This window comes from Zootermopsis nevadensis, unplaced genomic scaffold (genome assembly GCF_977971745.1).
Source record: "Zootermopsis nevadensis isolate Lab colony 2312 unplaced genomic scaffold, Znev_1.0 Znev_ptg000012l, whole genome shotgun sequence".
NCBI classification, from domain to species: domain Eukaryota; kingdom Metazoa; phylum Arthropoda; class Insecta; order Blattodea; family Termopsidae; genus Zootermopsis; species Zootermopsis nevadensis.
The window spans coordinates 2,013,012-2,031,295 of record NW_028259144.1 but is presented as its reverse complement, the minus strand read 5'-3'; the positions used below and the strand labels follow the sequence as shown (position 1 = coordinate 2,031,295).

Below are 18,284 nucleotides of genomic sequence, written 5' to 3'. Positions count from 1 at the left end.
GGCAGCAAGGACCTCTGAAATGTTGGTAAACTTCTGGCAGACTATATGGCGCAGCATTCCCGTAAAATATGAAGGGAGGGGAAAATAACTTTAACACGAAATTCGGTATGATTACTCCTCAAAGGCAATGGACGTGGGAATAAATATCTGTATCACTTTGCTAGTGAAAATATTCTATTAGATAGTATTTGAAGATAAGAACAAGATACTTTACCGGTTTCTTCTTGATTCTTTTTTTACCCCTCTCGCCTTCCGGCACGGTCAATTTCAGTGCTGGGGTAATCGGTCCTTTTCTTTTCAACTTCGACCCCGTTTTCGACGACCCTGGCTCCTCTGGCTTCTCTATTATAAGAACCTCAGACTCAGGTTCGGCTGTCTGAGGTTCCAATATCGACGTCAGATCCGGGAACTGAATCTGAAGAAAAATAGAAATCTGATTTATTTTAATCTGAATATTGAAGATGAAAATTCTGACAGCAAAAAGTGCGATATATTATTTTATAATATATATTAAGTAGTTTTATGTGTAAAAAGGGCGAAATACGCCTCTGAATAAGGAAAAATAATGCATGCAAATCATGTTAGTAGAAACAAATTATCACTACACTGCAAATATAATTATAAAAGCTACTTTACTTTCGAATACACAACATTAATACATAAATATTTAACTCAGAGCATTATTCATGTCAGTGTTCTTCATCGGAAGAGACATCCGAAGCATCCGAAGAGCTGTATCCTTCCTCGTCCTCATGTTGTTGCTTATCAGTATCGATATCCGGTTCCTTCAATAATTTGAGTACTTCAGAAGGTAAATGTGTCTTCCTTGCTATCGAGGGCTGTTTAATCTGCGATATTAAAGAATCAGAAGAAACTAGTAACATTTGCAAGACATCTTCTAAATTTCGTTCGCGCGAACATTTCCTGGTGTGATCGAGTCTGTATCATCGCACATCTTTGTGCCGACCTCTTGGGCATAGATAACAATCCGATAGGCAGATTCTGTAATTTTTCCGTCATGAATCAGTATCTTGTGGACACTTGCAGGCATACAGTACCATGGATATAAATTAACATATAAATTTGCTCTTTCCATGGTATATTTATCAAATGCCTCAACATTCACTGTGTATCCACAAGACAAGGTGTACAAAAATTATATAAAAATCGGCGAATAAGATCTTCATTAATTTCGGTAATATTCGCCGATATTTCAGGATTTTCAAAGAATCGTCTTGCAGTGTTGCCATCTTTAGAAGTTCCAGAACCTCTCGGTCTCGGTTGATCTACAAGAAGACCTAGTTGTAATCTGAAATATGTTAAAATTTCCTTCTTTCTGATTTCGAATGTTTCTTTATCTTTTGCAATAACCTGACATTTTTTTTTGGTAGCCTATATGCAATGTGCAAAAGAGATTAAGAGAATCGTATATAGACGTGGAGAGTTGACAACCCAAACCGGAAGGGGGGGGTGTCCGGACAAACAGTGGTAAGATTTAAATTGTCCACGTCCTTCGAAACAGCTCCACATACATAGCAGTTTTGTGATGATTGTTCTTTTAATGAACTGCATACCTTTCCGTCAACCATTGCCATCACAAATGGTTGGTTGACAAACAGTTCACTTCCATTATGATTTAATTTGGTTGGGGTCGGTAGTTCAATTTCTTTCTCAAAGTTTTCAATTTCTCTTACTGTCAAATCGGTGGTCTCTTTTCCCATTAATAATTTTGTTGGCCTGCAGAGCCTTGTGGACGAAGGCCTTGGGTTTCGCCATAAAATTTTGTTTCGTGTGTTTGAGGAGAATGTTGCATAAAGCTGCAGGGGCATATATGAGATTACAAAAATACTGGCATCACTAGGGGTAGTGTAGTTGAATCTTTGTTTGTAGGTGCTATGGCCACTATAACCACAACCCCACTTAAAAATTACATGCAATTGTTCATTACTGGATACATATTCTTTTATCACTTGTGAAATTATAAGCCTCTCAATAGTTTTATCTGTAACTGACTGTAGCCTTACTTATATGTCAGAATACCTCATTTTGGTCTATTTTCGGATGTTAAGATACTGCTGCTTTGTGAATCTATTTTATACAAAAAAAAAGAGCTAAAGCCTCCTCTGGCGTAAATGTACTGCTGCTTTGTAAGCCCTTTTTGGTGTTTCTGTCATTCCCTTTAGAATAACTGCAGCATCTCTCTTACCAGATGCATGTAAAGAATATTTTGCAGCATATACCAGTTCTTCGCTTGAGTGAATTTCCACTAAAGGCTGAATTTTTTTCCGTTTTCCTCAATCACTACATTCTTGAAAAAGTTTTCTTCGCCTACCCCTGACCCCACGTGTCGATGGCTCATCCCTCTTACTTTTGTTTTATCTGCTCTACTAATGTTTCTGGCAAATTTAGATTCACATCTAACCAGTTAGAAATCTTATCTAAAAAGAAATTCTTATTGCGGGTACACTGTACCCACTTTTTATTAAAATTGCTACGCAGATTCTTCAAAATCACTCTTATAAACAGTTTCTATTTTCAGAATAACAATATCTAATCTTTTAAGAATATAAGCATAAAGTTCATCACAATCTGTATTCCTTTTGCACAACAACGGATATATTTCTTATAATTCTGGAGAAAAAAAATTCATGACACTCACATTAGCAAAAACTAGCAAACGAAACAGGCCTCATCTTAAAGTGCATACTCTAATCTATATTTTTACGTGAATTTGGTCGCCCCTCTCGATTAGTCTAGCAACTAAAATTCTATGTGAACATCGGAAAGATGAAAAATTATCAGTAAAAGCGCCATAATTGAGTTAGCGTGCCATATGTATAAAAAGAATGGAGATATTTACACAAACCCTATTACAAAATATACTACATACGTTCCTCAATAACTTCCGGTTGCCATACAGTAGATAGTCCGATGTTCTGATAGAGGGGCACAAGGTTTTAATCCCAAGAGTTAGCTTCTATTGTTACCGTCATGTTCACTTCGTTGCCTGATATGTAAGGTTCTATAGCAAAATGCGTGCATGTAAAAGCATTTCTGTAAATACATTCGAACTTATCTGAAATATCAGTCACGGAAAACGTGCTGATGCTATCGTTTACTGGCAAACCTGTGCTAAGCGTGATACTGTAATTAAAATGCTGCTGCGTGATGCCAGCTTTCTGTAAAAATATGTGCCAATTCCTATCTTCTGTAATCAACTTGTAATAGAGGAACACTTCATCCTTGTAGAGTATTAGTGCCATAGTCGTACTAGTAGCCCGGCATCCGAAGCTAAGACTTACCATAATATCAGAGTGTACACCCTCCATGTGTGCCGCTAACTCATCTCTAGTTCCAAACCAAAGGCAAATCATATTTGGGATGTTGTTTACTGGGCAATGGGTGGCAGTCGGTAGGATGGGGATGGGGTAGGGGTCTGGGGCTGGCTGCCTAGATGTGGAAGGAGTCGCGTGGCCACCAGGAACTGATAGTCTGCCCGGTTTAGATTCTTCTACCTGTGGAGATAGCAGGCAGAATGTATAAATCTAGCCGTATATAATTTTGAAGTTTATAACCAACCTCCAGAACCAGCATGTTGCGAGGAGGTAGGTGTCTAATTTCATGAATAAAATTGCCCTTGTTATCAAGTTTGTTTTGTATGTCTACCATTAGATTATCCTGACCTGTTCGCTTGTGATAAAGACGTTTTGATTTCTTCAGAATTTATATGTTACGACTTTCTGTCCTATAATTTCTTTTCAATCTCATTCCTGTGAAGGATTCCAAGCTAATATAAATACGAGTATGCCCACGTATGTTTACCGTAAAGCAAATTTATAATATTAATCTTTTAAAATCTTCATTATTTTACCTCACTAAACACGAAACAACGCGTGTGGTCTGCTTTAATTTCATCTGTATTTAATATTATATTTGGTATGAGCGGACATCTCTGCTGTCACTTAACTGATCTCTCAGAAATTCGAAGTTTCTAACATTTTTAAATGTTTATTGTTTGTTTGTTGGCATAGGACTACCATACAACCAACTTGCTTCCAAGCTGTCTGGTACACGACTACTAATATAAACATCTCTTCCTCCGTTAACACCGACATAAGAGAAGCTGGGGTTCGCTAGTCCTGTTTAAAACATGTATTCTTGCAATATTCTTATAGAAGGGATCTTTATTAACAGAATCCAAGCAAAAATGCTAGATCTTGGTTTTATCCCAATGTGCGATCCTTAGGTAGGAATTTCGTCTCTTTGGATTAAGACAACACACGACGACTTATTATTCGAAATTTGACTGCAGATGTAATATTGCAATGGTAATGTTTAGTGACCGTCCTGTTGGTTTAACGATGGTTACCTGCAGATGCAAAATTTTGCGAGCTGTGTCCACCTCAAAGTAGCCTTCAAGAGCTGAAAATTTATACGAACACCTGCCATCCAGGGCGCAAATATGGTTCTCTTTACTAACACTATTACAAATAGTATTCAATATGATATATTCGTTTATGCTATTACTTAATAATGGCTTTAAACAATCGAGTTTTTCTTAAATTCTTTGTTGTCAGAGTGCTGTATCAACAGCCAGAAGGCCAATTACAGATACAGCACAAGAGATACGCCAAAGGATTATAACAATATTTTGAACGGAATGACAAATGCAGGTGCATACAAATAAGGTATTCTTATGTTGTACAAATGTCAAGTAACTGTTTCTGAACTTATTTAACACATTTATTTAATAAATTGTCTTTTTCATCTTTCGATACAAAAGTATTGCCCATGACTAAGTTTACAGATAAAAATAGCCAAAGTAATCAAAACCGTCGCTTTATTTGAATTAACATTGCGAGTTCTTCAGTTGAAACACATTTTGCAGTTTTGCAGAATATGGAAATTTTAAGGTCTCACTAACAGATGTGACATTTTTCATTGAATTACGTTTAACATATCCTGGGTTTCTTATTACTTAATACTAAATGTCATATCTCAATAAAAACACATTTAATGACATCTTAAAAAAACTACTAATAAGAATATAACAACATTTTTAAGGCTTTCGTCCTGGTTCGTGTGATTAACTTCACTCAAGACACTGAGCTTAACATTCAGGTCTGCGTTCACACTAATGCACAAAATAATCAAACTCAATTTTTGGCACTTAAGATTCTTTACCTGTTGTCAGTATTGTACACATTTTATATGGAAGTGCTGTTTCTGAAGTAGTCTACAGACACGTAAAATAAGTTTACGTATCAAATTCAGATTCTTAATTTACTTAAAATTAATTGTCATTTCTCAGTTAAAACACACTTTACGATGATTTAAAAATACTAATTTGCATTGTCAAAAAAACAATTTGAGTCATTGGTTAATATTTCTGGACGTCAATACAGTTCTTATATTCGGGCCTGTTACATCAGTAATTTTTTTACGTAAAATAAAAAAGGCCTTAGAAGTAAAATGAATTTTTGTAATACTTAAGGTTCTACTTCCGCTTGCCATACAGTAGATAGTCCGATGTTCTGATAGAGGGGCACAAGGTTTTAATACCAAGAGCGAGCTTCTATTTTTACCGTCATGTTCACTTCGTTGCCTGATATGTAAGGTTCTATAGCAAAATGCGTGCTACTAAAAGCATTTCTGTAAATACATTCGAACTTATCTGAAATATCAGTCACGGAAAACGTGCTGATGCTATCGTTTACTGGCAAACCTGTGCTAAGCGTGATACTGTAATTAAAATGCTGCTGCGTGATGCCAGCTTTCTGTAAAAATATGTGCCAATTCCTATCTTCTGTAATCAACTTGTAATAGAGGAACACTTCATCCTTGTAGAGTATTAGTGCCATAGTCGTACTAGTAGCCCGGCATCCGAAGCTAAGACTTACCATAATATCAGAGTGTACACCCTCCATGTGTGCCGCTAACTCATCTCTAGTTCCAAACCAAAGGCAAATCATATTTGGGATGTTGTTTACTGGGCAATGGGTGGCAGTCGGTAGGATGGGGATGGGGTAGGGGTCTGGGGCTGGCTGCCTAGATGTGGAAGGAGTCGCGTGGCCACCAGGAACTGATAGTCTGCCCGGTTTAGATTCTTCTACCTGTGGAGATAGCAGGCAGAATGTATAAATCTAGCCGTATATAATTTTGAAGTTTATAACCAACCTCCAGAACCAGCATGTTGCGAGGAGGTAGGTGTCTAATTTCATGAATAAAATTGCCCTTGTTATCAAGTTTGTTTTGTATGTCTACCATTAGATTATCCTGACCTGTTCGCTTGTGATAAAGACGTTTTGATTTCTTCAGAATTTATATGTTACGACTTTCTGTCCTATAATTTCTTTTCAATCTCATTCCTGTGAAGGATTCAAAGCTAATATAAATACGAGTATGCCCACGTATGTTTACCGTAAAGCAAATTTATAATATTAATCTTTTAAAATCTTCATTATTTTACCTCACTAAACACGAAACAACGCGTGTGGTCTGCTTTAATTTCACCTGTATTTAATATTATATTTGGTATGAGCGGACATCTCTGCTGTCACTTAACTGATCTCTCAGAAATTCGAAGTTTCTAGCATTTTTAAATGTTTGTTTGTTTGTTTGTTGGCATAGGACTACCATACAACCAAACAAATATAGGGCTTGATCTGATTGTCTACTCCCCTCATATTTCACACATATTATGCACTGCACGTGCATTTCACGTGCCTGAGAGACCACTGTATGTGGTTTACGGTGGAGGGGAGAAAATAATGTGGTTGAGAATTAAATGGGTCTAAACAGATCGAACTGACTAACCACATTTTATAAATGCACCACAGAACTAACAATTAGCATAAATAATTTTATTTGAAATCGATATCTCGATTCTGATTGAGAGTTAAACCAGTCATCGAAATCATAGCCATTTCTGTAAATGTGGGATTTTAGGTTTTTCACGGCGGCGAGTTCGAAGATAAATGTCTTCTGGGTTGTTGCGCCGTGTAGTCTGGTTCACATTTACCGATCGCTCTGACGATGGAGGCAGCAAGTACCTCTGAAATGTTGGTAAACTTCTGGCAGACTATATGGCGCAGCATTCCCGTAAAATATGAAGGGAGGGGAAAATAACTTTTAACACGAAATTCGGTATGATTACTCCTCAAAGGCAATGGACGTGGGAATAAATATCTGTATCACTTTGCTAGTGAAAATATTCTATTAGATAGTATTTGAAGATAAGAACAAGATACTTTACCGGTTTCTTCTTGATTCTTTTTTTACCCCTCTCGCCTTCCGGCACGGTCAATTTCAGTGCTGGGGTAATCGGTCTTTTTCTTTTCAACTTCGACCCCGTTTTCGACGACCCTGGCTCCTCTAGCTTCTCTATTGTAAGAACCTCAGACTCAGGTTCGGGTGTCTGAGGTTCCGATATCGACTTCAGATCCGGGAACTGGTATACCTCTACGCTGGTAAAATGCGGTATCTGACTTTGATGATTCGGGACATTGTTTTTCAATCTCCATAGTACTCCTTCTAAGCCTTCTATCTCCGGCAACTCTGAGCTCGATGACGAAGTTCCTTCTGTTTCTGATTCTTCCAGATGTGCTTCTATTTCTTGCTCTGCTCCTGTGTCTTCCTCTTCCACATTTGTATCACTTTCGTCATCGTCGTCGTCGTCATGTACAAAATGACAGATGAGTACAGAGAAAAGGATAGCAGTAGTCTTCATCTTAAGCTCCTCTGTTTCTGGGACTGTCCACTGCAAATGTAAACATTTCTCTACTAGCATTTCTCATATTAGGATACTACTTAGCTTTGTGCTCAGTGCTTTATAACGAACCATCGCTTTATGAATTGTATGATTTTAATAGATGGGCCGATGAAATAAAGTTTTTGCCACTGAAGATGACATCAAGAGGTCGAAACGCGTTTGGTACAAACAATTTTCTTTTGTATGCATGATTTTATATATTTTAGATGAATTTTCAACACTGCATGGTATACAAGGTTTTAAGATTACTACATAGACAGTTTTCAGTATATCTTTAAAAGCAATTTTGAAATTAGCGTTACTAATTTAAATTTTTTTACTTTTCAGTCGTAATTATGCTTCCCTCTGGATTGGGACGGACGAATGAAGAAATGCAAAAAAAATTAGTAGTAATTAAAAATAGTCGTCAGTAACATTTAGAGGTGAATTAAAATTGCCCTGTCTAAAACATCGAAGCTTATGCTACAAGGATACGATAAGGAAATTAAGTCTCCCTGAATATTTAATACCTTCTGTTAATATCATTTTATCTGCGAAAGAACATTCCTACTCAAGTATGAAGGAACTAAGCTCTAATGCAGTTCTCATAGCTTTATAATTTGTATGACTTTATGGCTGTCTACAAGTACAAGATGCAGACAGCTTTCATTTGTCATATTATGGGGAATATGAGTATGAACTATACCTCCTCTCCTCCAAGCGCCTACATGGCGAATAATTGGACAGCTTTGCTTTGCTGTACTTACTTCAGAAACAAATATCCAGCGATTCACTCAGAACCACTCATTAAAACTTTGTTCTCCAAGGAACTTAAAACGAAAATGTAAATCATACTGACTTTAGAACATTGAGTATTTATTTAATTGATTTAAAAAAAATTATTAGATTGCTTCATTAGTAATTATTGTATTATTTTGTAATTATTAAGGCAATACGTAAAAAATATTTTTTGAAATATACTTTAATGATAGAACTGTTGTTAAATTGTATTCAAGGCTACTTAACGCAAAGCTCAATGAAAGATATAAAGTCTTATATTTTTATCAAAAATTGTTCTTCTTGTCGAAATTCTACTTTAGCACTTCCTTGGGTTTAACTCCCAGAAAAGTAGCCCCAAAAAAATGAATGAACCTTTGATCATTTATAGCAGACCACATGCCAGTCCTGACTCCACCTGTGCTTTCAGATCTATTTCTTAAGCTTTCGATACTTGCTAGTAATCAGAATTTCTTGATGAGGATTGAACTTGTACAGTTTCGAAACAATTTTTAAAAGTTTGAACATTCGTTCGCTATTAGACAGTCTCGTATATAAATCTCAAACTTTTTATTTTGTTATGCAATATCCTAAATTACTCACTTGCTTCCATGATATTTTATTAATACATTTTTTTTTATATAAATTGAAAGTTCTTCATAGCAGGAATATAAAATCGTCATTAAAACTGTATGCACGTACAACTTTCAACCGGGAAGTCTCGTTTTGGAAACGTATCCTTTAACTAAAATTCTTTTCTAAATAATTTTAAATCTAAAGCTTAATATACTGCATTATTTTGCATAAATAGGACAATGAATGAAGGCTCACGGGGCACGATTCTTAATGCCGGAAATCGTGAACGCCTTTCCTTACCTGCCAGTTGTTCCACGATCCGACCTGGAGAACTGTCTCGTGTTGAATGGAGAGACGTGTACGTCGGTGGTGACATGAAGCGATGTCTTGGGCGCTTTCAGAATCGAAAACAAGGCGGAACAGTTTTATAGTGTTTCGTTAGTGCGTTAGAATATGCCCAAGGAAATTACTCCTTGATAAATTTATAAATTCAACGCATCCCTATTCTTCTTCTTACTGCGCCATCTCCGAACGAAGGTTGGCGATCCACAGGGCGAACATTGTCCTCGAGACTGCCGCCCGGAAGATGTCTATTGAGGGGCATCCGAACCATCTTCTTAGGTCTTTCATCGAGGAGTTTTGGGGTGTACGGACGGATCTTTCCCCTTGGATTTTGCTCTCCATGATCAGTCTTAAGATCTCGTAGAGTACTCCTCTCATGATATGGCCCAAATACCGGACATTTCTTTCCTTAACGGCATGCTTATTCATGCGATTGAGAACTTGGATGTTAGAGACTTTTTTGCACCCAGGGTATTCGTAGTATACGTCGATATAAATACATTTCGAATGCTTCGAATCTTTTCTCCATTGGAGAATCAAGAGTCCAGCTCTCGCATCCATAGAGAAATGTAGAAAAAAACATAACATCTCGGCATTCGAATCCTCAGTTCTAGACTTCGTTAGAATCTAACGTTAAACCTCCTCAACATCCCTATTACCATTAATAATTTCAAAACAAAAATTCCACAAACTATTCCTGGCTCAAGTTGTAATTTATTTGTGTGTTATGTTTTTTACGTATTCTTTCCCTTATTTTCCTTGTGCCTTTGCCCCTTCTTCGTGCTGCAGCCCGATTGCACACCATTTTTTTCTTCAGAAACGCTGTGTTTATTCAGCCAGTGATTTGATTCTGGCTAAAAAATCACGTATCGTAAGGCCTCCACCATCAAAGTTCAAAGCTGTATTTAACCTGATAAATACCTGTGTCCAAACAGCATTGAAATCAATTATCATGGAATTTGAAGGACCCCCCAGATCGCAACTGAATGCATAATACAATTTTTTTTTCTACGAAATTTATTTATTAAAGCATAATAACTTATAAACAAACCAGGGGATCTACACCATTTGACAATGTAAGTAGTTTTCTAGGCTTACTCGCCTCTGTGCTTCGTAGTTTGAGTCGTCATCATTTAACATAAATATGAGTCATTCAACAGAGTACCGTACTAAATCAGCCCATAAAGAGGAGCATGGTTTTGTATATTCTGACTTTCAGGCCTAGCGTTTTTAGTTTATCTTTGTGTCGGCTGAAGTTTCCGTCAATTCTAGAAAAGTCGTAACTAATTTCGCCTTCATTACCCACTTCATGTTCTCTCTCTTTAGAACTATTACTGTTTTATGACGATGTAGAGAATTTTTTTTTAACGTAACTTGTGTGTTTGAAAGGTTGTATAATTTCGGTCTTGCCTTTAATAATTAATGTTCTCATACTTTACGTATTTTGCCAGATATTTCGGGTAAATGTCAAAGTGAATATAAGCAAAATATTACCTTCTGCTTGTTGGCTGTAAAATCTGCCGTCTCCACTCGTTGAAGGACATAGATCGAGGATGCTGAGGAGATTATTTGTACCTACAAAGGACAGCTTAGCAACAGACTGGAGAAAATGCCTTGATGAGGAGTTTTCATATGTGGTACTCTTCATCAGAGGTTATTAGGGTGATAAAATCAAGAAGGATAAGATGGGTGGAGGTGTGAAGTGTATGGAATACTAAATATTAGTCGCAAACAGTGAGTGGAAGACCATTCTGAAGTTCTGATCATCGATTACAGAACCATATTAAAACGAACGCAAGCTAGGATGTTGAATGGTTTAACTACGGGATGGGTAGAAAGTAAGTAGGCATTGAGAAATGGTTATAACCTCTATATTTCCAATGCAAAGCGTTTATTAATGTCTACTTACTTCCCACCCACCCTGTAGTTCAAACTTTTGATTCAGAGCGTTCACCGTGACGATGATGCATACGCTCGCTTCAACAGGGAATAGGCTCAGGCGACTCATGGGACATCCTGTACCATTCAGCCAGTAATTTTTACGGCGAGAAAGGAGAGTCGAAGGTCACTGACCGTCAGTCTGCAGAAAGAGATATTCTGTTTCGAATTTTAAAGACTCGATGTGAGGAATGTGTGGATGTTGGAGAGACGGATACAGAAGCTGGCATTAAAGAGAGAAAATATTTACAATGAATTGCAGAACGTATGCACAGAAGCGTGTTCTCAGGAGGCCAGAGGAGGTATAGGACGGTGCAGACTGAAGGATGTTACGGGAAATGGAGGACAAGGAATGTGTCCTTCGTGTAATAAGGAATGTTATGATACAAATACCACCATCATCACAAGACGGATGAATTGCATTATATTTATTACATTTTTCATGAAAAGCTGTATGGAACATTTTTTATAAAATAAATTGAGGAAATCGTACATCACGAAAAATGTCGCAAGAACCTTGAAAATAATTAAAAACAAAATAAATTGTTGAGAGCTCGTATTTGATTGCGGCGTCTGTACTCCAATGACAGCAACAAGCTACACACAAAGACATTTCATCACAGTTGCAACGTGATCGATAATAGTACATCCGCGCTGTCTGAAAAATGCTCTTTTTACAAATAGTTCTGTCTGTTTGTGTCACGTGGTACAGTAAAAGATGAGAATTACGACTGTCGTGTCCGTTATGCTCCAACCGAAGCTGAAGTTGTCAAGAAATGTTTTTGTTCTAATCAAACCATCGCCTCCATCGTTGTAGTAATAAACACCAATTAGCGCTTAAGGATCTCTTCAATCGAGACCATCATGTTCATCTGTTTATTCTTAATAAACTGTTTAACTACTATATGATCCAACAGAAGGCATCTACCGGATCTGTGCACATTATCCAGACTGGTAATAAGCTGCACAACAAAAGATATTTCAATTACCTCATTGCTGTTGGCGTTGTGTGATCTCAGAATGAAGACGCCTTTGAACTCGTCTTCTGTGAGACCGACGCTCTGTACACAAGCGTTCCATTCGCCGTCTTTGATGTATTTGTAATATAGGAACAGTTCTCCTTTATACTCCGTCAACCAGTGTGTGGATTCCAACGAAGGACATCTGAAATAGTTTTTGCTTGTGAGTCTGTCTCCGTGATTTTTCTTCACGTGATCCAAAACTTCCGAAAGGCATCCTTTCCACCAGCATAGCACTTCTGGAATCTGCTCCAGAGGGCAGCTGACCGCCCTGCGTCGACAGGTCAAGTTGTGTTTCACAAGAAGATCTGCTGAGAGTAGGGTTTTGCATCCGAAGTAGTAGTTCTGGCACTTGTATTTCACAATTTCCGCCATATTCTCGATCATGTAATTGCGCGCATCTTTTACGAATCTGCGGTTACATTTTATGCATTCGTCGAGGCGTGACAGGCAGAATCTGCAGAATGTGTGCCCGGACTCACATATTCCTGTGACGTCGTCTGCCAGGAGTTCAGTGCACAGTGCACACGTAAGGTGAGGGGCAATGTCCTTCAGACTCACTATTTTAGTGCTCTTGCCTTCAGCCATGTCAGGTCAAACCGCGTAATTTGTTTCTGTAAGATGATATGGTTGCGTCATATTGTGAAATTTAATTAATTATTCGGATTTTGTCCGTCTAATCACAATTCATATTTAAAATTTACAATTAAGATAATTAAAATATCATTTTATGTTCCTCATCGAACAATTCTTTCATATTCATTAATATTTCTTTTAAATTCTTTAAATCATTTGTATTACAGGCCGAATGTAGGACATCAAAAAACATTCACTCCAATATAAAAAAATTAATCTGGAAGTGAACATCACCAAAAAGTTGCATATCAGAAATTGTAATTAAGTTTTAAGTTTATAATTTTAACTTTTACACCTGAAGATGGTTTATATAGAAACCGAAACATGTTGTAAAAAGATGTTCCAATTGTAAATCGATTGTTCGATGAGGAACATAAAATGATATTTTAATTATCTTAATTGTAAAGTTTAAATATGAATTGTGATTAGACGGACAAAAACCGAATAATTGTTTCTGTAAGTTTCAGAAGACACATACATACATCATAAAGTTTTGTTGGGGAAACTTACAGGAAAGAGGTCAAATGGGGAGACATATTAAAACGTAAAATCGGTAAAGCTGCGGGATTTTATTAGACAGTGAAAGTCATCACGCGATGTACCATCATTAGCTCTGACACAGAATATTCTAACTTGTATAACGTTAAGAATTCACGGATTGTGTTTACCAAAATATCACACTCAGTACACGAAATTTTAAGACGAAAAGGCACTTTCAATATGATGACCACGTAATGTTATGGCCGAGTTTGTTTTTACGTTACTAACCTAACCAACAGTAATTACTGTAATTTAATTAAAGCAACAGATAACACTGTTGTAAAAATGTAAACCACTGAGACTTCTGCAACCTGGAAAAGGTTGAGTGTATCTGCTTCCTTGCATCACCTACGAAAGTCACTACTTTCAGAAATGTATTTAAAAACTTCTCAGAGATAAGTCATGACCCACGCTGTGTTTGTATGATCTTGTGTTGTTTTTTTTTTTTGTTAAATCTAATAGGCTGTATGAAATACCTGTATTCGTCTTCAACAGCTGGTCCAGTGTCTTCACCCACACAATACGAACGACCTCAGGAAATGAAATATTCAGACCTTGAGTTAGAATCAGTGCTGTTCCAACAGAAATTTCCTGACGTTGACTTAAAAAAATTTCCCTTGTACAAGAAAAATATCAACACGGAAAACGAAATTGATCTTTAACAAAATAAATGAGCAATGCGAATCAAGTTCGTGGAGAAAAAACAGTGTCATACTGAAATCATACTCGTGGCAAGACACGTCTAATATCTGCTTTCTCTGTTTATTCATCGACTGTTGAAGTTTCTTTTAAACGTCACGTTTCGTCTTCGAATAAGAAATGAAGACATCTGCTGTACTCTGGTAGAAACACACGATAAATAGATTGCAAAACAGTTAAATTAGTTGGCCCCCTCGACAGATATTCGAAGACGTTTAAACCTAAAAAGAATAAAGTACACACTCTCACATTGTTTCTTTAAAATACGTTTTAATATTATCCTGACAATTTCACGGACATCTACCAAGCAACCCTTTCCTTAAGAGTTTCTGTTTAAATCTTGAAAGGCATTTTTCTCCTTTCCCATGTGCGTTTCATGCAAGTGTGTGGTGTTAGCAGGTTCAGTGTTGCCAACACATGACCTGTTCCCCCACAGTTCTGTGACAATCTCGTTCTTCATGCATTTAAGGAAGGAATTACGCTAAACTAATGAAGTAAACATTATTGTCTCAGTATTCTTAAAGAGTGGTCCAATTCAATGCTGTGTTCTGCCACTACAAATGTTTCCCGCTAAAGTGACGTAAAGAAATCGGTGCAAGGCTAGACAGATACAAAAATATGTATCAGTGACTTGTGGTCTTGCCCTCTATTTTGACCCCGATGATGGAGTCAGTAGGTCTCCAAAATGTTCAAGCCAACTTTGATGTGGCCGATTGCTCAAGAGCACTTTACTGCATTTATTTACTTATATCTTACTACAATTTTGTTGGGAATAAATTGCCAGTCTGTTTACTGACTGAGGCAACAAACATGGTTCATATCAGAGGTTAATGTGCTGTATAGAATTATGTACACACTCTTATGTTTCGTTTTATGGAATCATTTTTAAAACTTACAAGACATGATAATTAATAACTTTGAACAGCATAGTGTTCTGGTTCATAATGGCATAGCACTCGTGGATCCACTTCATTCGACGCGGGGGTCAGGGGTCACGGTACTGTAGTTCTAAAAGTAAAAGACAAGAACTTCACCATTAACTTCGATATGAATAAATTCATATGTAATAATGAGACGTGTTACAAAGACTGATCAGAGCGCCTGCCTTTGACAGCTAAGCTCCAGCCTGAGCCTCAAACCCAGGACTTTCTAAATTAAAGAATAAATGCTGATTTCTTGGAGATCAAGCAAATTCCCTATCTTTGAACAGCGATTATCGGCTACGAAAATGTCTACGTCTTCTGGATGCAAACATTTAACATTATCGTAGGACTTGAACAATCCATAAAAATTCCTCCATAAAATTCCTTCCATTTCGGAGAAGGAGAAAATACGAATGTGGTTATTACATCGCCACCTGACAGTAACCTGTTTACACATTTGTATTTGTCAATGTCATCTGCAGGACCTTCTAAGTTGAACCTATACAAGACTGCCCCATTTTTAACTAGAATGGACATAAGAAACATCTTATTTAGCGCAAATATCACGGTGTTTGAGCTGTACCTTATATTCAGGCTTATAAATGTTCCCTCAAATACCCTGCATGAGACATGTTCGTGCATCACGTGAAATTTGAAATCTTGACTTATACCAGACCAGGAACATCTGACCCCAACAGCGTCAAACAGTGGGCACATTACTGGTTTGTATTCACACTCGTCCTCGTGTTGAGCCTGCAGTAACGTTAGGATCGACGCGCATCCAAAATCTCTATATCGACATTGATACTCTGCACTTCTGGCGATCGTCTCTAAAGCAAAATTTCTCCCGCTCGTGACGGGACCAGCGCATGTTCTGCACTTTTTACAAGCATTACACGTACTGTGCCCATTGACACAGAAGTATATCGGAGAGAGAGAATAATTCTGACAGACTTTGCACTTGACTTCTCTTAGGATGATCCTGCTAACTTCTTCAGCTATTACAATCTTGGTCCGTTGTTCATCGAGAAGATCGTATGGTGATCGATGATTACTGGGCTGTGGTATGGTATTGTGCAGCAATTTTATCTTGTTAGCAATCTCTTCAAGAGCCAGGTTCTTTGTGATGAATTTCTCTTTACATATTGGGCATTTTGAAATATCTTTTCTGCACGTGTGACAAAGATTATGGCCTCTTCTGCAAAGCATGATGGGTGGAGACATGTACTCGAAACATACTGGACATTCTATTTCCTTCAACGTGATCTCTTCTGTTCTTGCCATGTTGGTTTCTTTTGCATCAGCAACTGAACCTTGGACCTGAAATAGAAATTGTAAGATGTTCCATGGAACGTGTGACAAACTCACAGGAGGATGTTGCCATTTTTTTTGGGGGGGGGGGGGTTGGCATCTAACGTGGAGTCTACACGGCACCAAAACCCAGAACATCATCATCAAAAACTCAAATCTCACAAAGACACAGGAATTTCATGACGTGACGTCATACAAACAATTTTCTGTTAAAATTATATGTCGTGAAACATTGTATGAATCAATCTTGTTCAACATAAAAATTTCTGTTCATGTTACCCTGTCAACTTCATTTCCTTTTTTATAAAAATGTATCAAATTATTTATTACCATTAGAATACAAACACATTTTGTTACGCGAGACAAACACTTACGTGTTAACACCTAGCCTGCTGGCGCCTGCTGTAGAAATTGCTGAGTAAATCACACTGAAAGAGTGAGAGAGTAGTGGCTCTTGTTGAGTGATGTATTTCTGGACCCATGCTACGAACAAAACCCGAGATTCTGTAAATTGCAAGTAATGAAAGTGCATGTATATTATTAAATAAAATCAGTCCAAAGTACTTTCAAGGAACTCTCGTGCCTGATAAGTCTATCGATTCGAATTTTATCCATTTTTCTGAGCAGTCAGGGCAGTTGACGTCTAACGGCCGTGAAATTATATCAAAGTTCTTAGTTAAAAGACATTTAATTGTTACGAAAAGTTACATGCCACGATAGGCTTCATCTGTACACTGTCCTCACTTGTAATGGCGGCTGCACAGGCACTCCCTTTCCTTAACTGAACCTACCTGCACACCTTTTTCACTTGCGAAGGCTTTGGCACATTTTCATGACGAAGTATCGAACAAGAGACTTGTAGTAGTTACTTCAAAGAACCTGATGGTCGCGGAGAGTTGTAACGTTCTCTTAGTCGGTGTGTCTGGATTCTCTCCCACTGCTGCCACGCGTTCGTTCGTTGTAGCAGCTAGGGACGTACTTGTGTTGCGCACAACACAGATAAGAGGAGAGTGGAGCCTAGTTGCAATACGAACTCTCGAGGAAGATACTGTGTTTACCCATGAGTCATAGTCATACGACCGCTTACCCCGCCCTGTTGAAAGAGATTTACGAACGAACAGGCCTCATTGTAACCATTGTGTTCAGTTTTCAAACCTTAAATTGGGTCATTATCCTTCTACTGCATAAACCAAAAAGAATGGAGCAGTTAAAAAACAAAATGGAGTAGGACAAATGGAGGACAACTTAGCTGTGACATGCCTGCCTATGTGGATTCGAATCCAGGTGAAGGATTAGATACCCTGAGATCTGTGATCCTTGCAGTAACATTTATTTTGGAAGATGGCTGTCTTCTGGGTTGTAACGCCGTGTAATCTGGTAGAAGTTTACCGTCGTTTAAGAGGTCCTTGCTGCCTCCATCATCAGGGCGATAAGTAACCAGACTAAACGGCGCTGTAGCTCAGAAGGCAGCAATGTTTGGACTCTCCGCCTTGAAAATCTCAGATCCTACATCACTTTAATCTGAAAAATAATCTTTTAGTGTCAGTAACATGACAGGGCGGGCCTAACCTTAAAAATTTAAAGTTCTATGGTTTTTATTTAAACTACCCGCCGTTACTTGACTTTTAGTAACCTTACATTTTGCTCACAGATCGTATTGAATTCAGGGGTTTCGTATGATTTTATCTGTAAACAACGATCATTTCTGAAACAGCTCTAACCTGTTGATCTCTGTAATGGAGGGTCTTAGTTTTCTTTGTGGTAAAAGTTTGT

At 37.7% G+C, this 18,284-nt stretch overlaps 3 protein-coding genes across 4 annotated transcripts in view; 1 reads left to right on the top strand and 2 right to left on the bottom strand.

Annotated features, from left to right (window-relative positions):
- Positions 1-9,533, bottom strand: part of LOC110837165 (uncharacterized) — a 34,183-nt gene extending 24,650 nt beyond the window's left edge. The window contains exons 1-5 of the mRNA XM_087347567.1: positions 9,404-9,533; positions 7,256-7,759; positions 5,901-6,113; positions 3,303-3,515; positions 215-415 (exon numbers count right to left, since the gene is read on the bottom strand). Of these exons, the coding sequence (XP_087203693.1) occupies positions 215-415; positions 3,303-3,515; positions 5,901-6,113; positions 7,256-7,729 (1,101 nt within the window). The 5' untranslated portion in view covers positions 7,730-7,759; positions 9,404-9,533. The remainder of the gene's footprint in view (positions 1-214; positions 416-3,302; positions 3,516-5,900; positions 6,114-7,255; positions 7,760-9,403) is intronic.
- The window catches only part of LOC110840259 (uncharacterized), a 341,537-nt gene that overhangs the window by 151,580 nt on the left and 171,673 nt on the right, over positions 1-18,284 (top strand). The gene's annotated exons all lie outside the window — the stretch shown is intronic.
- On the bottom strand, positions 11,797-17,537 carry LOC110837177 (uncharacterized). 2 transcript variants are annotated; one of them, XM_022079044.2, is made up of 4 exons: positions 17,303-17,537; positions 16,886-17,015; positions 14,055-16,520; positions 11,797-13,016 (listed from the first exon to the last, which is right to left on the bottom strand). In XM_022079044.2, exon 3 carries the CDS (start codon positions 16,482-16,484, stop codon positions 15,510-15,512), a length of 975 nt encoding a protein of 324 aa, XP_021934736.1. In that variant the 5' UTR covers positions 16,485-16,520; positions 16,886-17,015; positions 17,303-17,537; the 3' UTR covers positions 11,797-13,016; positions 14,055-15,509. The 2 variants fall into 2 exon arrangements, with proteins under 2 accessions (XP_021934736.1, XP_021934735.1); XM_022079043.2 differs by having other exon boundaries at positions 16,886-16,994; positions 17,303-17,536.